This window comes from Hyla sarda, chromosome 1 (genome assembly GCF_029499605.1).
Source record: "Hyla sarda isolate aHylSar1 chromosome 1, aHylSar1.hap1, whole genome shotgun sequence".
Lineage (NCBI taxonomy): Eukaryota > Metazoa > Chordata > Amphibia > Anura > Hylidae > Hyla > Hyla sarda.
In genome coordinates, this window is record NC_079189.1 from 90,681,133 (window position 1) to 90,701,436 (window position 20,304).

Consider the following 20,304-nt stretch of genomic DNA (forward strand, 5'->3'; position numbering starts at 1 on the left):
AAGTTTTCTACGCTTATGCTTATGGCGGACTGAGCACCGGATTTGTGGCATTTGGACCTGAAGGTGCAGTGATCCAGTATACTCCGGCAGAATCGTGAGTGCGGCAGTGCCGACATTTCTCCTTCTCCATGTGTTCGATAATGCTTTGTATTAGGTATCACAGTTGTGTGATTGACAAATGCCAGGACTAAAGGCCATGTACTATAGTACATTTGTAATGTAAATGTAGAATACTGACTTAGGCAATCTAATGATGAACTGACAGAAAACAAACATAAATTGCATGTTGATGTAAGAATAATACTACCATTTTTTCACTATGGTAAAATATATATTTTTTTATTATTATTTTTTTAACTTTAATTTATTAACTTGTTATAGAAGGTGGTAATCCCGCTATAAATCTATGTTTCCCCTTTACACCTTCACAGGCTGGTATGAGGAAGATGTTTTTGCTCATAGAATGCTTAAAGAGAATCTGTCAGTTCTATATTTGCTTTATTATACTCAGAACTGTGGACATGGGCAGAAAGCTGCCAGAAGAGATAAAAAATAAAAAAAAACTATCTTAGCTTATGCCCATTTGTAAGTTAATAAAATCATGTTTTCTTACATGCTTATCTGCAGCTATGAGCATGATATAGAGCCGGCAGATTCCCAGAAAAATCACTGATCACTGCTCTAGTGACATCTGAAACAATCCTTTATGTGTATAACAAGTAACTAATATGTTTTTTATACAAACTTTATCTGTAACTGCTTTAGATACATGTCAAATGTAAAGCCTTTAATATATGAAATAGAAATAGTATGTACCTAAAATATGTCTATGCTCCTTTTTATCCAGTTTTGACCTTTAAAGATGATATTGTCCTATAATGGATTACAGGCCTCTGTGCAGTAGAGTTCTGATGTGATGAAATACTTATTCCTCAAAGTCCTACCTTCATTTTGCCTTCCTACCTCCCGCTAGTCAAGTCAGAAACTAGAGCTCTGACTCCGATTACCCTGAATTCTAACTCTCTGGTGGAGGACAACCAGTAAGATTCCTTTTTATCTTTGGGAGTAAACACATTTTTTCCTGTTAAAGCTGTTAAAGATTTGATAGATCTCCCGGAAGAAAAAACAAATGTTTCTTGGAAACAAACAAGATCACATGATGCTTCTGACACAAGCGGCCACATTAGACGTGGTTGCTTTACATTACTGAAGATTACCCTAACTTTCTTGGTATTTTCTGTTGGTATTCAACACTCTACCACATAAGAAATATGAAGCAGGTCTCCACTTGGGTGATTGAAGAAGTTATCTTAACATATAAAGGTATCTCTTAGCCACAGGATAGAAGATAACTAGCTGATCAGTGGAAGTCCTGCCAATGGGACCTCCAGTAATCATGAGAACGAAGGTCAATTAGCAGCAGTGCGCATTCTTGGCCATTCCATAATAATAATTTTTTTATATATGTAGCACATACAGATTCCACAGCACTGTACACTCAAATTGGTCCCTGTCCCCACTGGGGTTCACAATGTAAATTCACCTACTAGTATGTTATTTGAAGTGTGGGAGGAAACCAACACAAACACAGAGAGAACAAACAAACTTTTTGTTCTTGGGGGAAATTTAACCTAGGACCCCAGTGCTGCAAGGCAACAGTGCTAACTGCAGAGCCACCATGCTGCCCATCAGAATCCAGCACTCTGCAATGTTTGGAAGTCCCATAGGGGGAATTTATGAAGGGTGGTAAAGGTGAACATTTTTCTACATCTTTAATTTGTATCATGGCAATGTGTATGTGCACCAAATGTATTCACTGGTCACATGACATGTGATAAATATGGGGCTAGTACACTTTATTTTTTTAAATAACAGTTCAGTATACCATTTTGTATGGCTCCTTCTCTGTGACTTTTTCTGCAACTTTTTAACCAATTGGGTGGGATTTATGAAGAGCAGTTTCCAATAGCAACCAATCGGATTGCTTCTCTTATCTTTTAGGGGCCTTTATAAAAAATTAAGAAGCAATCTGATTGGTTTCTATAGGAAACTGGTCAACATTTCCATTCTTCAACACTAAATATTACACTGTGTGAACATAGCCTAAATGTTTTTTTTATGAATAAATTGTGCCCCCTTCATGGAACCCTAGATAGGAACCTATGTAACCTATTCTCATTGCTACCTAGGAATATACCTAGAATATACCTCGGAATAGAAAAGAAGCAATGTCCATCACGGTCTTGTAGGATCAACTTTGTTTCAAGGTGCAAAACATACAAGGAATATAGAACTGTACACTAAAATATACAAGACAGGCAAACCACACCAGTGCTGTGGCATTCTTAGTATCTATGCCATGTTATACCTAAAAAATAAAAAATAATTTCATACAAAACAGAATTGTTAAAGATCTAGCAATAATATGTGTTTTCAATGTTTCTAGGCTTATATGAGTAGCAGGAGATTGGAATACGTTTATTAAAACTTTTAAACCAAACTGGTAGAGAAAACATTACTTGCATCTATTTAACTAGAAGAAGAAAAAAATATTGGGGGGGGGGGGGGGGGGCGGACATATTGAAAATGTGATGCTGAGGATTTGGAAGCCTATCTCTGTTATTCATCAGAATAGTTCCCATGTTAGTGGGTGAAGTCATGAAGCATAAATAAAGGGACATAATTCACACAAAACATCAGGAGTACAGCATAAGATCTAAGTACGGTACATTTGGGATGGCATGTGGTTCAGATGAGGAATTCTATAGCGTTAACTGAACAAATAAATGGAGAAATCGGAGAAAGGGGTTATATTTAAAGGCTGAACATACAGCTCCTCAGCCAGGGACCTACAGCGTTAAATGAAAACCTCTCCTTGACTAATTCAATGGAATGATAAGGTAATTCATTTACTGTATAACATATAGCTACATTATCACCAGGCATGCCAATAAATCTCATAGTGAGCACAAAACATGTAATGATCCCTTTGTGTAGCAAACGATACCGCTGTTCACTTATACTAAAAAAATTTACACATTGTTCCTAGTGAAATGAATAACCCACAAATGGGAGAAGTGAGGTAAGACCAAGAAACGTGTTACTGCTGGCGCCAAAACAACCTACTAATAATCCACAAGTTGAACAATTAAAAGAGAGAAAAATATGCATATTTTGGAATTTGCAATAAATTAATGAAGTGTTGTAGCAAGAATGTGGACATGCCAATAAAGTGATATGTCTATTTAAGTCTATGACATACAGCTATATATAACGTGAGCATAAAACTAAGGTCAACACAATTCAATTGAACAGGGGATGTCCTGGATAAAAGGCTGAGTGACTTATTGAAGCATATCCCCATTTAATAAAATCTGCCTGAACAGTGATACCCGATATAGAACATTGGTGGTGCTGTTTCTGAAAAAGGATCTGTGCTTTCCTAATTCTAACCTTTAAAGACTAGGTGCACATCAGCTTTTAGCTCCTTTCAGGGGAGCTCCATTCTTTGAGTCTGTCAAATGGGACATGAGTGGACCAGATTGATACCAATAGACTCCATTCAAAATCAGTGTGCCCATCGGGACCCGTTGGTGGCTATTGTGCAGTGGACACATTCAGCTCTATTTTGTGGCCCAGAGTATAGATGGAGATCACCGAAAGGAGCTGAACGCTGATGTGCACTTAGTCTGAAATAAATGTGTAAGAATAAAATAGCACAAAATACACATATTATTTCTATTGTTGGTTCATTTTTAATTGCCTTGGATAAGTAAGTGATTTGTTACTATTATTATAGGTTACAGATACAACTGTGTGCAATATACATGTTATGCAGTGGGGTAAAAAAGTATTTAGTCAGCCATCAATTGTACAAGTTCTCCCACTTAAAAAGATGATAGAGGCTGTCATTTTCATCATAGGTATACCTCAACTATGAGAGACATGATGAGAAAAAAAATCCATAAAATCACATTGTCTGATTTTTAAAGAATTTATCTGCAAATTATGGTGAAAAAAAATATTTGATCACCTACAAACAAGCAAGATTTTTGGTTCTCACAGACCTGTAACTTCTTCTTTAAGAATCTCCTCTGTCCTCCACTCGTTACCTGTATCAAAGGAACCTGTTTGAACTTGTTATCAGTATAAAATACACCGGTCCACAACCTCAAGCAGTCACACTACAAACTTCACTATGGCCAAGACCAATGAGCTGTCAATGGACACCAGAAAAAAAAAATTGTAAACCTGCACCAGGCTGGGAAGACTGAATCCGCATTAGGCAAGCAGCTTGGTGTGAAGAAATCAACTGTAGGAACAATTATTAGAAAATGGAGGACATACAAGACCACTGATAATTTCCTTTGATCTGGGGCTCCACGCAAAATCTCACCCCATGGTGTCAAAATGATCACAAGTACAGACCACACAGGGGGACCTAGTGAATGACCTGCAGAGAGCTGGGACCAAAGTAACAAGGCTACGTGGCCAGGAACTCAAATCATGAATTGCCAGACGTGTCCCCCTGCTTAAGCCAGTACATGTCCGGGCCCGTCTGAAGTTTGCTAGACAGCATTTGGATGATCCAGAAGAGGATTGGGAGAATGTCATATGGTCAGATGAAGCCAAAGTAGAACTTTTTGGTACAAACTCCACTGGTCGTGTTTGGAGGAGAAAGAATGCTGAGTTGCTTCCAAAGAACACCATACCTGCTATGAAGCATGTGGGTGGAAACATCATGCCTTGGGGCTGTTTTTCAGCAAAGGAACCAGGACGACTGATCTGTGTAAAGGAAAGAATGAACGGGGCCATGTATCGTGAGATTTTGAGTGAAAAACTCCTTCCATCAGCAAGGGCATTGAAGATGAAACGTGGCTGGGTCTTTCAGCATGACAATGATCCCAAACACACCAGTTGCTTCGTAAGAAACATTTCAAGGTCCTGGAGTGGCCTAGCCAGTCTCCAGATCTCAGGCCCATAGAAAACCTTTGGAAGGAGTTGAAAGTTCGTGTTGCCCAGCGACAGCCACAAAACATCACTGCTCTAGAGGAGATCTGCATAGAGGAACGGGCCAAAATACCAGCAACAGTGTGTGAAAACCTTGAGAAGACTTACAGAAAACGTTTGGCTTCTTTCATTGCCAACAAAGGGTATATAACAAAGTATTGAGAAGAACTTTTGTTATTGACCAAATACTTATTTTCCACCATAATTTGCTAAAAGTTCTTTAAAAATCTGACAATGTGATTTTATGGATTTTTTTTCTCACTATGTCTCTCATAGTTGAGGTATAATTATGATGAAATTTAAATGCCTCGCTCATCTTTTCAAGTGGGAGAACTTGCACAATTGGTGGCTGACTAAATACTTTTTCGCCCCACTGTACATGATGTGGGAACTTCCTCTTAGTCAGCAGTTCTTTCCTGTCTGCAAATGTCAGTATTTTGTGAGTATTTCAACTTTATTTGTACCCTTAATTGTAAATGGCTGGTGAATCTGTTTGTGCTATAAAAATAAATATTATTGCAATATTCAGTCTTCATTATTATTATACATAATATGATATTTATCATTAATAGGTGTAATTTTCCAAGCTATGCAAATAATAAAAGCACCCTTTAAACTTTTCTTGTGTACACATCCTACTGACAGGTGAGCCGTCAGTGAAAAAGGATAAACCGAAGTATAAGAAAAGTATAAACCGAAGTTTAACTTAGATAAATATCCACCTATAACACAATATCCACCTATAACACAGTATCCACCTATAACACAATACCCGGCAAAGATTCTGCCTTTAGCCATTCAAATTGACAGAACATCAGCTCAATATTAGATTTCACAGGCTGAATTGTTTGCCAGCAGTTAGATGTCGAAATGTTCATGAATTTTAGTTTATTGACCAAGATTTTGTCAATAACTTAAACCTGATATTTCGGAAAGACAATTTCACTTTAAAGCCGTGTCCAGATGATGACTTCTGGCAATTCCTATATTCCCAGCCATGTGATATTGCACTTATTAATAGCGCTTTTATATCCAGGCAGCTTTTCCCACCATTTATGGATATACACTGACAAATCTATAATCAGTACATTTGATGCACGTCTTTTTGATCCAGACACTTGTTTATTATTGGTAATTGTTCAGCAATAAGTCACACAGTTTAATATTACATTTGACATTATTCTAGAGCATGATCATATTACAAAAAAAAAAATTCTTTATAAATTTTTTTTTTATTATTTCAATTGTTTAACCCCTTAAGGACCCAGCCCATTTTCACCTTAAGGACTTTAAGGACCCAGCCCATTTAGACCATTTTTTGCACATCTGACCACTGTCACTTTAAGCATTTATAACTCTGGGATGCTTTTATTTCGTGTTTTTTCGTGACATATTCTACTTTATGTTAGTGGTAACATTTTGTCAATACTTGCATCATTTCTTGGTGAAAAATTCCAAAATTTGATGAAAAAATTTAAAATGTAGCATTTTTTTTTTTACTTTAATAGGAGAAAATGCCCCCTGTGGAAATACCCCATGTGTGGACGTCAGGTGCTCTACTGGCGCATTACAATGCTCAGAAGAGAAGGAGCGCCATTGAGCTTTTGGAGAGAAAATTTGGTTGGAATAGAAGTCGGGGGCCTTGAGCGTTTACAAAGCCCCCCGTGATGCTAGAACAGTGGACCCCCCCAACCCACATGTGACCCCATTTTGGAAACTACACCCCTCACAGAACTTAAGGGGTGCAGTGAGCATTTACACTCCACTGGCGTTTGACAGATCTTTGGAAAATTACATTTATCATTTTCACAGACCACTGTTCCAAAAATCTGTCAGACACCTGTAGGGTGTAGATGCTCACTGTACCCTTTAATACATTACGTGAGGGGTGTAGTCTCCAAAATGGGGTCACATGTCGGGGGTTCATTGTTCTGGCACTATGGGGGCTTTGTGGGCTATGTTGGGGTCTGTACATTGTACACTGACTGGTAAGACTTGCTTATCTATTATAGACTCCGGGATTTTTAATTACTATTATATGCCTGCTAGTTCCTTGCACTATGCACCTTAAGTATTTAGTTTACTGACCTACATTACTTGAACTATTGGCTGCTATTCATTATATGTATTTTTTCTAAGAGTCTATATACATGACTATATGATGTCATGATGTCTTTTCCTGTAGTGTACTTCCAGTTGTGACTGTACTTTTGTGCTTTATGATGAATGAAATATATGTTTTTTAATGACATTGCATTTAAATAAAGCTTTTGATATTATTTTGGTAGTGGTGTCTAATTTTGGGGTACATGTTGATGTAACAGTACACCTGTAGATGTTGTTTGGTGGGACTAGTTTCCCACTTTTAGTTTTTGGTGTATAAGAAGAAATAGGATTACAAATTTTGGGGGGCTTTTTTTGCTATTTTCCCTTGTGAAAAAGAAAAATTTAGGGTAACACCAGCATTTTAGTAAAAAAAATAGTTATTTTTTCATTTTCCCATCCAACTTTAACGAAAATTCATCAAACACTTGTGGGGAATTAAGGCTCACTATACCCCTTTATACGTTCTATGAAGGGTTTAGTTTCCAGAATGGGGTCACACATTGGTATTTATTTTTTGGTGTTTATGTCAGAACCGCTGTAAAATCAGCCACCCCTGTGCAAATCACCAATTTAGGCCTCAAATGTACATAGTGCGCTCTCACTCCTGAGCCTTGTTGTGCGTCCGCAGATCATTTTATGTCCACATATGGGGTATTTCCATCCTCAGGAGAAATTGCTTTACAAGTTTTGGGGGTCTTTTTTTACCTTTTACCTCTTTTGAAAATAAAAAGTATGGGGCAACAGCAGCATGTTAGTGTACATTTTTTTTATTTTTTTAGACTAACAGGCTGGTGTAGACCCCAACTTTTCCTTTTCATAAGGGGTAAAAGGAGAAAAAGCCCCCCAAAATCTGTAACGCAATTGCTCCCGAGTATGGAAATACCCCATATGTGGCCCTAGACTGTTGCCTTGAAATACGACAGGGCTCCGAAGTGAGAGAGCGCCATGCGCATTTGAGGACTAAATTAGGGATTGTATAGGGGTTGATATAGGGGTATTCCACGCCAGTGATTCCCAAACAGGGGGCATCCAGCTGTTGCTAAACTCCCAGTATGCTTGGACAGTCAGTGGCTGTCCGGAAATGCTGGGAGTTGTTGTTTTGCAACAGCTGGAGGCTCCGTTTTGGAAACACTGCCGTACGATACTTTTTAAATTTTTATAAGGACAGTGTAAGGGGGTGTATATGTAGTGTTTTACCCTTTATTATGAGTTAGTGTAGTGTAGTGTTTTTAGGGTACATTCGCACAGGCGGGGTTTACGGTGAGTTTCCCGCTAGGAGTCTGCGCTGCGGCAAGCTTGAAGCAGGGAACTCACTGAAAACCCGCCTGTGTGAATGTACCCTGTCCATTCACATGGGGGGGGGGGGGGCAATCTCCAGCTGTTGCAAAGCTACATCTCCCAACATGCACTGACAGACCGTGCATGCTGGGATTTGTACTTTTGCAACAGCTGGAGGCACACTGGTTGGAAAATCTTCAGTTAGGTTCTGTTATCTAACTCAGTATTTTCCAACCAGTGTGCCTCCAGCTGTTGCAAAACTACAACTCCCAGCATGTACTGATTGCCGAAGGGCATGCTGGGAGATGTAGTTATACAACAGCTGGAGGTACGTGACTACAACTCCCAGCATGGTGAGACAGCCATTTGCTGTTTGTGCATGCTGGGAGTTATAGTTTTGCAAGATTTAGAGGGCCACGGTTTAGAAACCACCACCCAGTGATCTCCAAACTGTGGCTCTCCAGATGTTGCAAAACTACAAATCCCAGCATGCCCAAACAGCAAACTGCTGTGTGGGCATGCTGGAAGTTGTAGTTTTGCAAGATCTAGAGGGCCACAGTTTAGAGACCACTGGACAGTGATCTCCAAACTGTAGCCCTTCAGCTGTTGCAAAACTACAAATCCCAGCATGCCCAAACAGCAAACAGCTGTGTGGGCATGCTGGGAGTTGTGGTTTTGCAACATCTGGAGGGCTACAGTTTAGAGACCACTGTATAGGTGTTTCCAAACTGTAGCCCTCCAGATGTTGCTAGGCTTCCGTATCCGCAGGATCGCCGCACCAGGAAGAGGATGGCCGATCGATGCCGGTAAGCAAACCTCCACAGCTGCTCCGGTCACAGGACAGTCCCCCCATCCTGCCCGGATTACCGTGGGTGGGCAGAACAGGGGAAATGAACTCTAACCCCCTGCACCCCGATCTGCAATTGGTCAGTCGCTTCTGACCGACCAATAGCAGGGATAGGAGGGGTGGCACCCCGGCCACCTCACTCCTGTCCCTTCAGGGGGATCATGGGTGTCTTGGAAAGCCCCGATCCCACTTATTTTCCGGTTCACCGGGTCACCGGAGACCCGTATGACCCAGAATCGCTGCAGATCGCCAGTCTGAATTGACCGGCATTGGCCGACATGGGGGGGAGGCCCCAGGGTTTTGCATGGGGTGCCTGCTGATAGATATCAGCAGTCATCCAGCTCTGGTCCATGCCCGGTGGAGACCGAAATTCCCACGGGCGTACAGGTGCGCCCTGGGTCCTTAAATGGGCCCTGTCAGATACAAAAACTTTTGATATGTTGTAAAGCATGCAAAGCCAATAGGTTTTGCAATTGCTTTCATTAGAACATTTTCTGTATTTCATACTGAAAAAGCCAGTCAAACAACTGCCTCCCCTGGCTGTTTGGACACATACTAGTCCTGCTGTGTCCATGCTTCATGGACACACTTCCTTATTGACAGCTGTGAGCACAGGGCTCACAGCTGGAGGAAAAATCCTCCCACTGTCAGCTTGTGTCCCGCTACTGTCAGTGAGGACAAGCTGGGAGTTGTAGTTTTGCTAATGCTAGGGGAGATGTGAGTAGACAGCATACTGAAGGAGGGGACGGAGACCTGCACAGTGAGGCCACACCCCCTCCATTTGAGAGGAATTCAGACTAGTGAGCTAAATTAAAAGTGTAATAAAAAAATAAAGGTGCTAGACACATTAAAATTAGATGTACATGATCAGGATTAGGTACTAAGTGATATATATAAAAAAAATTGTTGGATCTGACGGGTAAGCTTTAAGTACCAGGGCGTCCGGGCGTACCTGGGTCCTTAAGTACCAGGGCATTGGGCGTTTTGATGCCGGATGGTTGGACACGCCGGATAGCACCAGACAGGGGAACGTAGCTTGCTGTGTTCCCCTGTCCGCCGTGCAGATACAATGGACACCGGCTGCCATATAACTGATGAAAACTTGTCATCAGTTGTGGCATCAGTTGCTTCGAGATCTAACATGTACTCAAAAAAATCTTAAAAACATTTTATAAAAACTCATAAAACATAACAACTGTACTATAACTTATTACCACTACTACAACTGATTAAATAAATAAACAAATAAATAAACAAACAATTACATTCTCCTTGTTTAGAGATTGAACGAAAAATAGCAGCCTTTAACACATTGAAATAAAAATCATCTAAAAAATAGGAAACTATGGACATCTTTAAAAAGCATTTATTTTTTCATCCTTGCTTTGAATTTTTGTGGTTAAAAATACGGGAGGGGGGGAGGATTATCAAAACCTGTCTAGAGGAAAAGTTGCTGAGTTGCCCATAGCAACCAATCAGATCGCTTCTTTAATTTCTGAAAAGGCCTCTGAAAAACTAAGGAAGCAATCTCATTGGTTGCTATGGGCAACTCAGCAACTTTTCCTCTGGACAGGTTTTGATAAATCTCCTCCCATATGGTCTTTATTAAAACGTGTTTTTACTTTTGCCTCTCCAGCCACTACAGTTTGTATGTCAGCACTATTTTCTCAGCCTATATGATTTTCCCCTGCAAATTACCCAAGTTAGATGGTCAGCAAAGAAGCATTCTACTTACCCACAAAACTGAGCAGAATGACCAGCAACAATATAAGAGCACAAATACATGGAATCAGAATGAGCAGCAAAACCCGTAGGTACTTGGCAGATGCCAGCTTTTGAGAACAGCCATCCCCCATATTATCTTCATCTGCTCCGAAGACCTGAAGGGAAAAAAAATGTTTAGTTTTATCCATTATGCCTGGAGCCAAGAATGATCTTACCAGCTGCTATCTGATAATTATATAATATATTAATTAATAATTCCACACACTCACAACTATACAACGGTATAAGCTGAACATATTTACTATAACAAAGTGACTACGTTGGGTATAGAACATACAAAATAAAGCGGAAAAATTCACACAGCGGAAAAACGCTTTATGTATTGTATTTTACTTGCGGATTTTTGCTAACCACTGACGGACAGAAAATAAATTGCATCCATATTTTCGACCAATTATGGAAGAAAATCTGCAAGTAAAACAAAATCCATTGCTGATTTTTCTGCTGCGTGAACTTGGTCTTACAGTTATTGCTGATAGAATAACTTATTGCATTATGAAATTGAAGAGACAACTTTTTCCCATAGATGACAAGTGCATTGCATGAATTCAAAAACATATATATGTATATGTATATATATATATATATATATATATATATATATATATATATATATATTACATTGACTTCCTCTGAATATCTGTGCACATGTGCTGCTCTTGAAGCAGAGACAAGTAGTGCTGAATAGGAATGAATGGGCACAATGCTCCGCTAAACACTGCTGCCCTTTCAGTTCAGTGATTTTTGGGAGCCTTAGCACTGGGGCCCCTACAAACAAAAAAACTTTGCCATGTCAAAGGTTTTTTAACCTCTTAAGGACGCAGGACGTACCTGTATGTCCTGCGCCCGGTCCCAGGCTTTAATGCCGGGTCACACTGTGACCCCGCGTCAAAGCAGGTCGGTCCCAGCAGCTAATTAAAGCTGGGACCCTGAGCTAATAGAATGGGGCACCGATCGATGTGCCACGCGCTATTAACTCTTCGGACGCAGCCTTCAAATTTGATTGCAGCGTCTAAAGTAACAAAAATACACTCCTGGCAGCTCAGTCAGGCTGATCGGGACCATAACGGTGAAATTGCGATGTCCTGATAAGCTAGAACACAAGCGGAGGGTCCGTTACCTGCCTCTGGCTTGTCCAATCGGCGATTGATTGCTCCAAGCCTGAAATCCAGGCTTGAGCAATCAACTGCCGATAACACTGATCATTGCTATGTTAATGCATGGCAGTTATCTGTGTAGAAGATCAGTGTGTGCAGTGTTATAGTTACTAGAGGGGGCTATAACATTGCAAAAAGAAAGTGTGAAAAAAAGTTAAAGGGGTACTCCGGGGAACATTTTTATTTTTTAATCAACTGATGCCAGAAAGTTAAACAGATTTGTAAATTACAAATCACTGATATATAGATAAATTATAGCTAGCTCGAACTAACAAATCAAAATCTCCAATAGCTAAAAATATCTTCCTTTTATTACAAATAGCATATTACAGAATACAGTATATAAATCCCCATAAAAACAGTAATTCACAGTCAATACACATGGTGCGATATTTGTAGGGACAATCCCCAATATTACATCCTAACCCGACGCGTTTGCCTGTACCTGGGTAATTTACAGTAACATACGGTTCATCAGGGGTAAAGAGATGGTTGTGGTCGCTTTAGAGCAAAAAGTTATATGTTAGCAGCATATAAAACATATAGGCAACAAATAAAGCAAGTACATAGATAAACATTACTAGACTCTGCTTATATAAGAGATAATCAAATGGTCTGTTCGGGTTTTGGGGCTGCAGACTGCAGTGATGTATCCTCAGACCTTCATTATTGTCTCAATATAATCACAGTAGTCAGAGTCTGTGTCTTTCTATAGCTGACCTCAAGGATATATAGTGTACTCAAAACATATCCTCCAGGGATGCCACTACAGTCGTGTAGACACATAAAGATACAGTCATCCAACTAGAGAGCGGAGCTATAGATCAGAACTGTCACTTATTACAGCGACCACTTAAGCACATGACCACTGCTCCTGATGCCGAGGGATGTGGCATCAGGAGCAGTGGTCATGTGCTTAAGTGTTAAGCCCACTGTTACAAAGATCTGTCGAACGCCAGTGGGGTGTAAATGCTCACTGCACCCCTTGTTACGTTCCGTGAGGGGTGTAGTTTCCGAAATGGGGTCACACAATAGCAGTCCCTGTGGGGACTATTAAAGTGTAAAAATAAAAGTAATTTTTTTTTTAAAGTTACAAAAATGTGAAAAACACCCTCCCCCCAAAAAACTTAAATTATCCCATTTTCCCTATTTCACCCCCAAAAAGTGTAAAAAATATATATATTAATCGTATATATATATATATATATATATATATATATTAATCGTATTTCCCCAAAGAATTAAGAACACGTCATTTTTACCCTAAATTGTACGTCGTGAAAACAAAACCTTCCAAAATTAGCAAAATTGCGGTTTTCTTTTTATTTCCCCACACAAATAGTATTTTTTTGGTTGCATCATACATTTTATGGTAAAGTGAGTGATGGCATTACAACGGACAACTGGTCGTGCAAAAAACAAGCCCTCATACTAGTCTGTGGATGAAAATATAAAAGAGTTATGATTTTTGGAAGGCGAGGAGGAAAAAAACGACAACGTAAAAATTTAATTGTCTGAGTCCTTAAGGGGTTAAAAAGTTAAAACATGTCAACTTTATGATGTCAACATAAAGAAGACATATTGTATATGTGAATCAATATATAATTTATTTGGCATGTTTATTTTTCTTACAAGCAGAGAGCTTCACTTATAAAAATGCTAAATTAAAAAAATTTTGCTGACATTTTTGAATTTTTCACCAAGAAATTATGCAACAACGGAAATTTACCACTAACATAAAGTAGAATATGTCAGGAAAGAACAACCTCGGAATCATAATAATTTCAAGCATCCCAGAGTTATTAATGCTTACAGTGACAGCGGTCAGAATTGCAAAAAATGCTCTGGTCCTTAAGGTCAAAATGGTCTCGGTCCCCAAGTGGTTAAAGAGACAGATACCCTTTAAAGTGACTATGCACATGCTCTGGGCCTGGCCTGTCCCTTCACTTATCAAAGAACTGCTGGGCCTAACACCCACTTAGCACACAGTGCACACACTCGCACCTGAATTTCCCCTACATGTTTTCCTAGGTTCCTATGAGGACTTCCTATGAGGAAAAGTTGACAAGTTGCCTATAGCAACCAATCAATAAACTCGTTTCTTTTATTTTTAGGCCTCTGCAAAATGAAGAAAAAAAAAGCAATCTGATTGGTTGCTATGGGCAAATGGGAAACTTTTCCTTTGCACAGGTTTTGGTAAATCTCCCCTCGTATATTTACCAAGATCCTAAGATTTGGCCCTAATTTTCAGCTTCATTTTCAGCTATTTTTATGTTCACAAAGTCTTTTTAGCAGTTTTTTCAGCATTTTTTTTCTCATTTTGCTCTGTTATGTGTTTACTAAGAAAAGTTTCACAGTTGGAAAACATGAAGGTTTGTTGACAAATGCCGTGGCTATTTAAAGACACATTTACAATTATTTACATAGCTGGAAACTGATACCTCCATCCACTGCACTTGAAGCCCATGACAGATCTATTTATATTCGGGAAACACCATCTATTACAGATGGAATGGTGTGAGACTATAAAAGTTATATGGACGTCCATTGCCTTCTCTCTGGGAAGAGAGTGGAATCTGGGAACTGCTTATTTGGACAGTCATAAATAGATAAGGTCTTCAGAGTCACTGTAAATACGACATGGTGGCATCTCTTTCACAAACCTACTGTCATGGGTTACGTCACTGTATATGGGAAACAACTGTATAAGAAATGTATAAACCCCAACCACAATGTTACATCTTACACACAGAATGGGCATACCACCAGCTTCTTCTCTAAGGCTACATTGACATCAGATAAATAGGTTACGCTCAGGGGATACGGGATACATCACCAAACCAGCAGAACAGTATGCCAATGTATACTGAATGCACTCAGGTCATATCTATTGATTTAAATAGACCAAACATAGTCTACTAGAGTCTACTACTAGAGTCTACATTTGGCACCTTTCCCAAAAATATGGGGGGAGATTTACAATGTGTGGCATTTTCATACGCCGCAAATAAATAAAGCTCCACCATTTTTAGTTTGCACGCGTCTTAGTAAATCCAGCAGCTTTTTGACTTTCATTGTGCCCAGCGCAATAATATAAACCAGCTCTGCGCTGGTGTAGATTTTGGAGACTTTTGATGTTGCGAATCATCCCAAAAGTTGCATGTGAAGAAGACACGCCCCCTGCAAGCCCCCTAAATGTAAAGCTATGCCCCCTTCCACTTCCCACTCTGCCGCCTTCCCTCCCCCATGCTAGGAGCAGCTTATCTACTCATAAGTCACTTATTTTTATGCAAAAATGACCATTTCGGCACAGAAACAGTGACTTTTGAGGATGTACACAGCTGGCATTGATTAGTAAATGTCCCCCAAGATGTTTTTGGCAACACTCAAAACTAGACCTGCTCAGTCCATTGAACCCAATGGACATGGCACAAGTAGGCGGCAATATATGACAGCATGCTGTTCTTCCAGTATGCTGATATATTCCCTGATCATAGAGTCATTGAGGGAGATTTATCAAAGCCTGTGTAGAGGAAGAGTGGTGCAGTTGCCCCTAGCAACCAATCAGCTCGCTTCTTTCATTTTTCACAGGCCTCTTTAAAAATGAAAGAAGCAATCTGATTGGTTGCTATGGGCAACTGCACCACTCTCCCTCTCACAGGTTTTGATAAATGTCCCCCATTGAGTATTTATGTGGTGTAAAGGTAGCTTGAAAGGATTTAGTGGCTAAATATTAAAAATATTAATAAAAAAATATATATAACGCTCCACCTAAAGTTATTATTGACTATACTGCAGTAAATTATGATATACAGTCATGGCCGTAAATGTTGGCACCCCTGAAATTTTTCAAGAAAAAAAAGTATTTCTCACAGAAAAGGATTGCAGTAACACATGTTTTGCTATACACATGTTTATTTCCTTTGTGTGTATTGGAACTAAACCGAAAAAGGGAGAAAAAAAGCAAATTGGACATAATGTCACACCAAACTCCAAAAATGGGCTGGACAAAACTATTGGCACCGTTAACTTAATATTTGGTTACGCACCCTCTGGAAAAAAATAACTGAAATTAGTCGCTTCCTATAACCATCAATAAGCTTCTTACACCTCTCAGCCGGAATGTTGGACCACTCTTCCTTTGCAAACTGCTCCAGGTCTCTCTTATTGGAAGGCATCTTTTCACAACAGCAATTTTAAGATCTCTCCACAGGTGATCAATGGGATTTAGATCTGGACTCATTGCTGGCCACTTCAGAACTCTCCAGCACTTTGTTGCCATCCATTTCTGGGGGCTTTTTGATGTATGTTTGGGCTTATTGTCCTGCTGTAAGACCCAAGATCTCGACTTTCTGACACTGAGCTGTACAGTGCGACTCAAAATACATTGGTAATCCTCAGATTTCATGATGCCTTGCACACATTCTAGGCACCCAGTGCCAGAGGCAGCAAACCCCCAAAACATCATTCAACCTCCACCATATTTCACTGTAGGTACTGTGTTCTTTTCTTTGTAGGCCTCATTCCGTTCTCAGTAAACAGTAGAATGATGTGCTTTACCAAAAAGCTCTATCTTGGTCTCATCTGTCCACAAGACATTTACCCAGAAGGAGTTTGGCTTACTCAAGTTAATTTTGGCAAAATATAGTCTTGCTTTTTTTATGTCTCTGTGTCTGCAGTGGGGTCCTCCTGGGTCGCCTGCCATAGCGTTTCATGTCATTTAAATGTCAATGGATAGTCAACGCTGACACTAATGCTCCCTGAGCCTGAAGGACAGCTTGAATATCTTTGGAACTTATTTGAGGCTGCTTATCCACCATCCGGACTATCCTGTGTTGATACCTTTGATTATTTTTTCTCTTTCGTCCACACCCAGGGAGATTAGCTACAGTGCCATGGGTTGCAAACTTCTTGATAATGTTGCGCATTGTGGACAAAGGCAAATCTAGATCTCTGGAGATGGACTTGTAACCTTGAGATTGTTGATATTTTTCCACAATTTTGGTTCTCAAGTCCTCAGACAGTTCTCTTCTCCTCTTTCTGTTCATGCTTAGTGTGGCACACAGACACACAATACAAAGACTAAGTGAACTTCTCTGCTTTTTATCTACTTTCAGGTGTTATTCTTATATTGCCCACACTTGCTACTTGCCCCAGGTGAGTTTAGAAGAGCACCCCATGCTTGAAATAATCTAATTTTTGCACAATTTTGAAAGGGTGCCAATAATTTTGTCCAGCCCATTTTTGGAGTTTTGTGTGATATTTTGTCCAATTAGTTTTTTTCCTCCCTTTTTTGGTTTAGTTCCAATACACACAAAGGGAATAAACATGTGTATAGCAAAACATGTGTCACTGCAATCCTTTTCTGTGAGAAATACTTGTACATCTCTACGATTAACAGAGAAAATCTGGACTGTACCGTGCTATACCGCACAGAACCGATATCAATGCAGGTCAGAGTCTCGCATAAGGAGAACTTGTCCTTCTATGTACTTCCTCACTGTGCCTCTCCTCTCCTGCTTGGCCTTCCTTGGTTGCCACTCCATGCCCCGCAGCTGGATTGGAAATCGAGAGAAGTTCTCCATTGGGTTCCTTATTGCAACAGTCACTGCATTCATACTCGTCCGTTTAAGCAGGTGCCTCCTTCTACTCCTCTGCCCGGTTTGCCTTAGTTTCTTCAGGACCTTGTTAACGTCTTCAGTGAGAAACAAGCTGAAGTATTGCCTCCTCATCGTCCCTATGATTGTCCTATAGACTTATTGCCCAGGACCATTCCTCCTCGGGGAAGAATTTACCCTCTGTCTGTTCCCGAAACTCAGGCCATGTCTAAATATATTCAAGAAAATCTTCAAAAAGGCTTTATAAGGAAGTAATTTTCCCCTGCTGGAGCCATATTCTTCTTTGTAGATCCTGCATTTTCTACCGCAAACTGAATACAATCACCAAGAACCACTACCCTCTTCCCTTGATCTCAGAGTTGTTGGACTGTCTCCGTGAGGCGAGGATCTTCTCCAAACTAGACCTTCGAGGTACCTATAACCTGATTCACATAAGAGAAGGTGACGAATGGAAGACTGCATTTAATACTCGGGATGGACATTTTGAGTATCTGGTGATGCCGTTCAGACTATGTAATGCTCCAGCAGTCTTCCAGGAGTTCGTTAATGATATCTTTCATGACCTATTATACTCCTGTGTCATGGTCTATTTGGACGATATATACTCATCTACTCGCCCAATCTTCAGACTCTTTGTTCCCACATCCGCCAGGTCTTACGTCTTCGTGACAACCATCTTTACGCTAAACTTGAGAAGTGTGTTTTCAAAAAGTCCAGTCTTCCTTTTCTGGGTTACATTGTTACTAGTCAAGGTCTTCAGATGGATCCTAACAAGTTGTCAGCTGTACTGGACTGGCCCAGACCTACAGACTTAAAAGCTATTCAGCTATTCTTCCTAAGGGAATTGTAACCTGTGGCTTTTTCTCTAAAACCTTCTCTCCCCTTGGCCTGTTACAATATATTCTGACAATAAGAACTTGCTTTACCTTCAGACAGCCCTTAGTGTCAACCCCCGGCAGGCCCGTTGGTCTCTGTTCTTCTCTAGATTTGACTTTTACATCCCCTTCCATCCTGCAGAGAAGAATAAGACAGGATGTCATTGATTTTGTCTGTTCCTCTTCGGTCTGTGCCTGAGATAAGACCCCTTATTCTAAACCTGCAGGTCTTCTACAGCCTTTGCCTGTTCCAGAGCTTCCCTGGACCGATATTGCCATGGACTTCATTACTGACCTTCCTCTTCCGTCTACTGTCGTTTGGGTGGTAGTGGACCGATTTTCTAAAATGGCTCATTTTGTGCCGTTGCCTGGACTTCCATCTGCAGCACAGCATGCTAAACTGTTCCTTTGCCCCATCTTCCATTTGCATGGTTTACCCTCACATATTGTATCTGACCGTGGAGTCCAGTTCGTCTCTAGTTCTGGCGGGCCCTCTGCTCACGTCTCCAAGTCAAGCTGGACTACCACCCTCAATCCAATGGACAGGTTGAGAGGGTGAATTAGGTCTTAGGAGACTATCTTCACCATTTAATTTCTGCTCGGCAAGATGACTGGGTCGATTTACTTCCTTGGGCAGAGTTCTCATAAAATCATAAGAATTCTAAATCTACTGGAACTTCGCCTTTCTTCGAAGTTTATGGACTTCATCCTCGTCCTCCTCTTCCTTTATCCTCTTCTTCTGGAGTTCCTGCGGTTGATGAGCAAGTACAGAACTTTTCCACCATCTGGCAGAAGACACGTTCTTCTCTTTTGCAAGCTGTGTGTCGAATGAAGTCTCAAGCGGACAGGAAAAGAAGTTCCCCTCCCGAGTTCTCTCCTGGTGACGAAGTCTGGTTGTCTGCCAAGTATATCCGCTTCAGAGTACCCAGTTATTAACTGGGCCCTCGCTACCTTGGTCCCTATAAAATCAAGAAACGTTTAAATCCTGTGGCCGAGTCTCTCCATCTGCCATCCTCTCTCCACATCCCGAATTCCTTCCATCTCCCTTCTGAAACCTGTCATCCACAACCGCTTCTCTAAAAAAGACATTTCACCTACTCCCATCTCGGGTACCTCTGATGTTTATGTTGTTAAACAGATTTTGGACTCCAAGGAAAATGCTTTTATCTTGTGGATCGGGAAGGATTCAGTCCGGAGGAGTGATCTTGGGAGCCTGAAGAAAATATCCTGGATCGTGACCTACTTAGTAAATTTCTGAACCGCAAAAAGGAGGGGGAGACCAAAGGGGGGGTACTGTTACTCCTTGTGCTCCGGACACTTCCCCTGAATGTGAGCGCACTGTCCCCCTCTCCCCTGCTGCCAGAGGGGCTGGGGTTCGTGACGCAGGACTCGGCTGCATGCGGGTCCCAGCCCGTCACTTACCTCGCTCCTCTGCTGCTTCTTCCTCTGCCTCTCGGCTCCGGCGCGCGCGTCCCCGTCTCCTAGGGCGTGCGCATGCCGGAGCTCTGAGATTTAAAGGGCCAATACGCCCATAATTATGTGAAACACCTGACACTATTCTATAAGTCCCTGCACCTCCCACTCTTCCCTGCTGGATCTTCAGAGCCATTTGCCTGAAATTAAGCGTT

At 40.7% G+C, this 20,304-nt stretch overlaps 1 protein-coding gene across 1 annotated transcript in view; it reads right to left on the bottom strand.

Annotated features, from left to right (window-relative positions):
- Positions 1-20,304, bottom strand: part of CORIN (corin, serine peptidase) — a 300,775-nt gene that overhangs the window by 193,154 nt on the left and 87,317 nt on the right. Inside the window, exon 2 of the mRNA XM_056557481.1 lies at positions 10,977-11,121. Coding sequence (XP_056413456.1) covers positions 10,977-11,121 — 145 coding nt within the window. The remainder of the gene's footprint in view (positions 1-10,976; positions 11,122-20,304) is intronic.